Source organism: Chondrus crispus, genomic scaffold, assembly GCF_000350225.1.
Source record: "Chondrus crispus Stackhouse genomic scaffold, scaffold_19, whole genome shotgun sequence".
NCBI classification, from domain to species: Eukaryota; Rhodophyta; class Florideophyceae; order Gigartinales; family Gigartinaceae; genus Chondrus; species Chondrus crispus.
The window spans coordinates 508,258-516,592 of NW_005179080.1; the positions used below are offsets into that span (position 1 = coordinate 508,258).

General features: G+C 53.7%; 4 protein-coding genes; 3 read left to right on the forward strand and 1 right to left on the reverse strand.

The window, feature by feature from the left end:
- Positions 1-114: 114 nt before the first annotated feature.
- On the forward strand, positions 115-2,002 carry CHC_T00009187001 (cytochrome P450 family 97G-CYP97G1). XM_005715159.1 is given in 2 exon segments: positions 115-1,890; positions 1,891-2,002. The coding sequence occupies 1 exon segment, from the start codon at positions 115-117 to the stop codon at positions 1,888-1,890; it is 1,776 nt and encodes a 591-aa protein (XP_005715216.1). The 3' UTR covers positions 1,891-2,002.
- Positions 2,003-2,304: 302 nt separating this feature from the next.
- On the reverse strand, positions 2,305-4,545 carry CHC_T00003449001 (hypothetical protein). The gene has a single exon (XM_005715160.1). The coding sequence runs from the start codon at positions 4,543-4,545 to the stop codon at positions 2,305-2,307; it is 2,241 nt and encodes a 746-aa protein (XP_005715217.1).
- Positions 4,546-5,213: 668 nt separating this feature from the next.
- Positions 5,214-6,566, forward strand: CHC_T00003450001 (hypothetical protein). The gene has a single exon (XM_005715161.1). It carries the CDS (start codon positions 5,214-5,216, stop codon positions 6,564-6,566), a length of 1,353 nt encoding a protein of 450 aa, XP_005715218.1.
- Positions 6,567-8,272: 1,706 nt separating this feature from the next.
- Positions 8,273-8,335, forward strand: part of CHC_T00003451001 (hypothetical protein) — a 3,049-nt gene continuing 2,986 nt past the window's right edge. The window contains exon 1 of the mRNA XM_005715162.1: positions 8,273-8,335. This exon is cut by the window's right edge and continues 2,886 nt beyond it. Coding sequence (XP_005715219.1) covers positions 8,273-8,335 — 63 coding nt within the window.

An 8,335-nucleotide genomic window follows, 5' to 3' on the forward strand; every position in this document is an offset into this window, starting at 1 on the left:
CCCCGCACGGCCCCACCCCTTGCTTTGTCTGCCTACATCCTCTGCCTCTCTGGTCAGCTGTGAACCCAACTTGCTTACACCGTACCACCATCTCAACAAACCCGCGCATCCGCCATGGCCTTCATCCCGTACTCCACTTTTGCTGCGCGCCCGCTCCTTGCCCGCCGTGCGTCATCTGTGCGCTTCACATCGACACAGCCGCCGCAACACCCAATGCCTGTCGTCGCCGTGTCCAAGCGCTCCGTCAAGCCGCCGCAGCAAACGCCTCCGCCGCTCTCCGCCATGGACTCCGTCTCCCTCATGGTTGAAAACGTCCTCGTCTTATACGGAAACCGCCCCGCTCGCGACGCCACACCCGTCGCACAGGGCGATCTTGACGCTGTCATGGGCGACAAGCCCTTCTTCCTGGCCTTGCATAACGCCTTTCTGGATACCGGGCCCATCTATAAGCTTGCCTTCGGACCAAAGGTCTTCATCGTCATCCAGGATCCGGTTATTGCGAGAAGCGTGCTCCGCGAGAATAGCATCTTATACGACAAGGGCATTCTGGCTGAGATTCTTGAGGACGTCATGGGGAAGGGACTCATTCCTGCGGATTACAACACTTGGAAGATTCGTCGCAGGGCCATTTTACCAGGCTTTCATTCCAAGTGGCTCCAATACATGACCATTATGTTTGCGAGCAGCGCGAATAATCTCTGTACAAAGCTAAATAACTTGGGCGGAAACGAACCCGTCGACATGGAGACAGAGTATTCAAGTCTCACCCTAGATATCATCGGCAAGGCCGTCTTCAACTTTGATTTTGACAGTATTAACAGTGAAAGCCCCATCATCAAGGCTGTTTACCGCTGTCTCAAAGAGACCGAGCATAGGTCAATGATGGCAGTCCCTTACTGGAAGATTCCAGGGGCTCGCAAAGTTGTGCCGAGACTGCGCAGGTTTTACGGCGACATGGATCTCATCAATGATACTCTCAATGTCCTCATCGAGTCTGCAAAAAGAAAAGCAACTGCGGCTGACCTCTCCGAGCTCGAAAGTCGTGACTATGAAAATGTCGCTGACCCTTCCTTGTTACGATTTCTTGTTGAGTTGCGGGGCGAGGAGACCACTAACAAACAGCTGCGTGATGACCTCATGACTTTATTAATCGCCGGGCACGAGACGACGGCTGCAGTGCTGACCTGGGCGACTGCTGAATTGGCAAAGCACCCCGAAATTATGAGAAAAGCAAGGGAGGAAATCGAAACTGTTCTTGGTGACCGACTCCCAACTTACAAAGACGTCGCGAAACTCCCTTACATTCGGAGGATTATCGCCGAGACGCTTCGATTGTATCCTGCGCCTCCAGTGCTTATTCGACGTCTCCTCGAAGATACCACTCTTCCGAAGGGTGGTTCACCGGAAGTAACCAACTTGCCGCGCGGTTCAGATATATTCATAAATGTTTATTCATTACATCGATCCCCTGCCCTTTGGGATGACCCGGAAATCTATGATCCGGACCGATGGCTCAAGCCTAAATCAAACCCAGGCGTAGAAGGCTGGGCTGGTTACAAGCCAGCTTCGGGGCTCGAAGAGGGAACTCCGCTTTACCCGAATGAGGTCAACGCCGATTTCGCATTCTTGCCGTTTGGCGGCGGAAGCCGGAAGTGTGTCGGTGATCATTTTGCAGTGCTCGAGTCAGTCGTTGCCCTGGCGATGGTCATACGGCAATTTGATTTTGTCATGGTTGACCCCTCGAAAGATGTGGAAATGACAACAGGAGCCACTATTCACACGAAGAATGGGCTCAATATGTTCATGGTGCCACGACATTCGGCATCATTAACAGATGGTAGTATTGGTGAGCCCGTAGAAATAGGAGTTCCGTCTTTCTCCAACCCGTAAGCGTTTATGGGAGGATGTGGAATACTCAGCAACTAACTGGATCCATTAGTTAGGCTGTAGTGTGATATATCTGTAGGCCATTTTCTTAAATTCATACAGTAAGGAAGTTGAGTCTGCAATGTTCCCGAGCAAGATACCCGTGGCAGATTCCTTGTTCCCGAGCGAGAAGAGTGGGTGAGCGAAATGAAACTACTCTGTGCTTCTCCCTCTTGTTTCTCAAAGAGTACGTCACATAATTCACTTGTATACTATTTACTTGTTAGTCGATTAGTGCAGCATACTCATTACGCCTCTGGTAGCACTATTGGTACGGCCGTGTCACTCCAGGAATACTTTTTCATGCGCGGCCAACTCTTGTCACAAACATCGCCTTCTGCAAGAAGACAGAACAGCCGTTCCGAGAGCTTGAAACGGCTAATGCCCCCAATACCCTCTCCTTTTCATTGTCCCGAACAGCAAATTTTCTGTGCTCCATCCTGCCCGTTTCGCGCTCTCCAGGAACGCTGGGAAATTCTTCCGTGCCGACCGCCAAGAGCTACGCAATAGACTCTCTTGCTCGTCAAGGGTCATCGCATGGGTCTTGGTACGTCCGTTCAAAGCTTTGCGCACATATCCAGTCATTAGAATTGCACGCATGACGTCTTCGTTGCTTGCATTCTTCCTGAGTACAATACGACACTGGTTCCCGGAATTTGGATTGGGCACGGACACAAGGAAATGCTCCTTCCTAAACACATGCAGGAGCATGTCCAATTCTTGTGGATCCGCCGCCGCATTCGCAATACTTGAAAGACGTAATTCTGACTTGTAGTGAGGTTTCAAGAAGATTCTCTCTTGAGGTGAGACATCAGAGGGAGCCAATAAAGCACCACTCCTCACGTAGCGCTTCACGAGGATGTTCGATCGTTCAGCATTCAGAGTCCTAAACACCACTTGCCGCAGTTCCATATAAATGCCGAAAATGTCGAGAGCTGTCAAAATGAGATAAGCAACCAACACCTTTTCCTTTGATGTTCCAAAGACTTTGCTCAAGCGAATCCCACAGGCCATGCCAATGAGATCTGCGACCACAATCTGGGCCTCTCCCTTCGCGGTAATATTGGCGATGTTCTGCGAAACTCCGCCAAAGCTTCGGTACATTGCATTCCGAGTCGCGGAAGATGTTAGCATAGATACTTGCTTCATACTGTTTGCAAGCGTTGCAAACACTAGAAATGAAGCTGGGAATATCTGCGTGACAATCTCTAGTCCATTTCCAAGTGCATAGAGGAGCGCTGACCTGAAGCGCCATCTCTTGGGGTCGACATCAAAGTCCTTCCCCATACTTCCTGCCCAAAGCATTTTTCCGACCCGTCCAAGCCCATCCTTCAAAACCCATGAAATTACGGCGGCTTGACCAATTCTTCCTGATCGAATCCCCAACGCGAAAAGCAAGGACGAAGTCCCAAATACTCCGATTGTGGCACTGACGCATCTCTGAGAGAACCTCCATGCTGTAAATGAATAGTAGTCGGGCGTGACGTCGTCAGGGAAAAAGGATCTCGTGAAGAACATGCGCCGTCTACGCCAAAACTCATGCCAACGTTCCTTGGGGTTCATTCGTCTTTCAGGTTCTTTGTGCTCCCACTCTTTCAGACGAAAAGATTTTGTTTCCTCATCCCATTCGACACCGCGTCTATCACCCCCGTTGACATCGAAAGCAGCAATGCTTAGGGAAGCGATTGCAGGCGTCTTGCGGAATCGATTAAAGAAGGACTTGATGGAATTTTGGGCACCAGTCCCGACTGAAGCCCCCGTGTTGCACACCCTTCTGAGTTCATAAACGACCCGAGGGCGCGACAAACATCCTGTATGGAGCTCTTGATGCAAGGATCCAAGCAAGTAAGGGAGCCACGGGGCCGAGTTCCTACCAGGGCCCCCTGCATGCAGTATTCGAGCAAGTTTGACTCTGGCTGCTGTTTCAGCACATCGTGGCTTGCCACTACATGACAAATGCAACCCAATTTTCCGTGCTACTTGCGGTAAACGAGGAAATGATCTCGGCGCCTCGCAGAGCGTCGAACTCTCAGGCGCATGTGCACGGGAGAGGTAGTGGGGGATTTCATCGCAGCATACCCGCAGCGTCAATCCGGCTTGCCTGCACGGTTGTAGATCAAGATCGTTGACCCCATGGTATTCATTCACGAAAGCCAGTTTCGTGCGCACGATGTCAGCCACATCGCTCACAGCTTTCCCTTCTGACTGACAGTGGTTATCCACGATACGCAGGACAATTGCGCTCCCCAGGGCCTGAAATCTCGACGCCACGGAGGCAACCGCTGCCATTACTGCCTCGCAGACTTCCCCGCGCTTAATTGTGACGACTGGCAACACTGGACCATCGTAGTACGCAGCAGCACGAACTGCAAGGTTGTCAGCCAAGCGGAGGTGGCCGAGTCGAAGCCAAAGCAAGGCACATTTGCGATTTGGTAATGCAGCAGACGATGGAGTGATATTAGCAAGGCTTGAGGGTGCTGGAATGCGGGCAGCGATGGGAAGTTGAGGATTGACCTTGTCGTTGCATTGGGGTCGACTTGCGTCGGTAGAGCAACACGGACGCCGGAGGTGATGTGCGAGAAGCGGAATAGGACACGGCACAAACGCGGGATAATCCATGGATCCGGGGCACGGACGAGATGTTGGCGGGATTGGTTGAAGGGGTATGAAGGCGAGACTGGTCTCAGTCGGTCGCTGCCGGGGGTTACCGGGGGGTTAGAGTAGAGTAACAAGGCATGCGCACCTAACTCAATGGTTGGTGAGGTAGCCAATTCAAAGCCAACGACGGTGCGATGCTCCCCGCTCCAAACGGAGCAATCACGATGCGGCCAATGGACGACTCAACGAAAAATAGAATCTAATTCTGCAAGCGATCGCCCTGGATCTACAGGTTTTACCAAGGGTAGCCAAAATAAAATCGTGCTCAATCTCCCAAAACAATCCCTTTTTTGAAACTTGATCTCAATTGCACATCCACCCCGTAAAATCTCGGCAATCTCACCACCCACGTCCTTAGGAGTCCTTAGACACAACAGAGAGGCTGCCGTGTGTTCCTTCATTCCAATATGCTCATGTTTGTCGCCCCCTCTTTACATAGGGACCGTTTCTTTCTGTTTCCCCGTCATCCAGATAGGCGTGCTACGCATCGCCCTTTTCGCCCGCGATGGAACCACCGGATCAATCCCTCAGCACGGCTACAGGGCCAACCTGCCAATGCAAAGGCCGTCAACACGTCCACTGAAGATACCTTTGCAACAAATGCCGGGAGAGATCTCTTTTTCACAGGCATGGATGAAGATAAGGCGATTCAAATTTTAGAAGCCGACCTGGGTTTCCTAGATGCTCGTGAAGACCGGTTTATTGCGGCTGAACGGCTCAAGTTTTTCCCATCGGAGAAAGCAGCGGATGCTATCATTCGGTTTGTCAGGAAATTCGACAAAACAAAAATGGACCAGTATCTTCTTGAGGATTACGTCTCTCGACGAAAGGCTGTTGAGACGCTCGGAAGACACAAGGGAGCGTTCAGGCGGCAACCGGTTGAAAAGTTGCTCTCTGAATGCCTACACGACGGAGACCCTTATATGGTTGAAGTGGCTGTGTGGGCAGTTGCTGAGATTGGGGTGGCAGATGATTCGAGCATCCTACAGGACGTCATGGGGGTGCTGGACAATGACAAGGTCGAGAAGAGAGTGATTATTCAGACTCTGATGCGCGCGTCGTACACACCGGCTTTAGAACGGATTAAGGCGCTCGTTGACAGTTTAGATGCGGCTGCATCAAGCGCTGCTATGACAGCGGTAGCTATGTTGTCACCGGAGGCGCAGAGCATGGAAGGGGTGGTGGATTTTCTGAAAAGTGACGACCTGAATGTGCGAAGAGCGGCGCTTGAGGACATCACGGTCTCCAAATATGTGCCAGCCATGGGTGAGGTTGCCGTTTGTCCCAATTCGCTTGTGCTGCGATCGCGCACAGTTCGGGTACTTTTGGATGTGCGCAGGCAGGAAAATGGAGGAATGGAGGATTCTCTTGATGCGGACACAGCAGCGCTTGTAGATAGATTGATTTGGGACCATCCAGGAGATCTGGACCTGCTTGGACAGAAAAAGGAGACGCGAAAAGCGAGGGATGCCAGTCGCAACATTCGACAACTGTACAAAAACGATGCAATTTTTGCATACATGGCTTCCAAATGCCTTGCCGAAGACCACCGGGAGTCAGGCTCCTCGCAGGTCGGGGCTGATGTGGTCAAGTCTTACAATGATTTGGGGTACTTTGATTACTTTGGGGCATATCACGTGTACAAGACGCTTGGATGGTTGAAACACGCAGAAGCGTACGACATGCTGCTGGAGAATGCAGAAAAGTTGCCGCCGCGATTTTTCAACCATCAAGCCGGAGCAGTGGTCGCTCTTGCTGAGCTAGGAAAGGCAGAGGCGATACCAGTTCTGCACAAAGTGGGCGAAGAGGCAACAATCTGGCAACTAAAGTACGCATGCCTCCTTGCATGTGAGCGCCTCGGAGACAAGGGTTATCTGCGGTCACGGCTACAAAGCGATGAAGACTGGCTCATTCGTGCTCGTGCTAACTCGGCGTTGGACTTTGGGCATCTCAGAAGTGGATTTGAAAAGGATGGTCAATAAGGAGGGGGAAATAAGATAGTAATAATAATAAGATCCTAGTGTCTATCCGACTAGTGTCTATCCGACTAGTGTCTATCCGACTAGTGTCTATCCGACTAGTGTCTATCCGACTAGTGTCCATCCGGCTGGTGTCTATCCGACTGGTGTCTATCCGATTAATGTCTATGCGACTGTGGTCTCGCAGCTGTAGTGCATGACATGCGGCATGCAGACTGAGTATAGACCGTAAATGGCAAAGCTTTGACGCCTCTACTGTCGAAGGGGGCTGGTCGCATCTTGGAACATTCTACTGTATGACTCGAGACTACGCTCGGCCTTTCCACCTGACCGGTGATTTTTAAGGTTGCTTGTCACACCCCACACCCCTGCCTGCTTTAGTGCAATTGCAGGAGAACGGGTAGATGAGGTTAGTAAGTAGCCGCGCTCGTCGCGCGCAGCGGCGGGGGAAAGGAGTCGCGAGAGTGGGAGTAGGTACTGTACATGTAAGTAAGGGCGGGGCGGGGATACTTCGCAAGGAGCGTCTCGGGACGTCTCGGGACGCAGGTTGTTGTGATTCCCTAAGATTACTTTACTGTACACCGAGAGAGATTAGGAAACCGGGATGCGGTACCCAACGGTACGTCCTTTTGGACCTGTCATGCCAGACCATTTCCCTTGTTACAAAGCAAAGGCTTTGCCAGTGTTTCACCTCATTGGAAATAAAGAAAAGGCTATCTTCTTACTCGCCGTCTTCAACCTCTGCGTCATTGCAAACCATTCGTCCCCATCAAGCATCGCACAGAAGCTTGAATAGACAGGGCGGCGCAGCATGTCAGACACAGGCAACGCGCCCGGGGGCAAGCTCACAGCGGTCGACGAGCCGGAGCAGCTTGCGGAGGACCTGTACACCGTCGAAGCGTCCCTCACCATAATGCGCGGCGTGGTGTTCCCGCTCCGGATGACAGTCATCCGTCTGCCCCACTCCACCGACCTAGTAGTGTACTCGCCCCTGGACCCGTCCGTGGTGGACCTGTCCGGGCTGGGCACGGTGAAAGCGGTGATCGCGCCCAACTCGATGCACTCTCTCTACGCGCAGCGCTTCGTCGCCGCGCACGCGCAAGCCACGCTGTACAGCTCGCCGGGGCTACCGGCGCGGTTCCCGGAGCGCGACTGGGGCACGGTGCTGTCCGCGGGGGCGGCGGCGGGCGACGCCGTGTCGGCGCACACGCCGGTCAAGGTGGTGAGCGGGTTCGGGGCGCTGCAGGAGGTGGTGCTGCTGCACCGGGCATCCGGGACGCTCGTGGCGGCCGACCTGGCGTTCAACCTGACGGCGGGGGCGCGGGCCAAGATGTCGCGCGCGGCGCGGTGGTACGTCGTCGCCACGCGCGCCACGCGGCCGCTCGACTGGGGGCTCACCGTCAAGCTCCTCGCGTGGGGCGACTGCCGCGACGCGCTCCCGCAGCTCCGCCACGTCGTCGAGGAGTGGGAGTGGGACCGGTTCGTGCCGGCGCACGGCGACGTCGTGCGCGACAAGGCCAAGCAGGTGTTTAGGGACGGCGTGTATCGCTACGTGCAGGACGTCGCGCGCGGGGAGGGCCCCCCGTGGCGCACGGGTGCGCTCGTGGCCGTCGTGGCCGTTGTGGCCGCGGCCGCGTGGAAGTATTGGACGTAGGGGGTAGCGTGGAGGAGGCGGTGCGGCGGCGGGTGCGTGTGTGTTTGTTGGATTTATGCTGCGGGTGATAGCAGTGGGGCGGCGCAGCGAGCTTGGGCTTGGCATTTGCCCTCCGTTT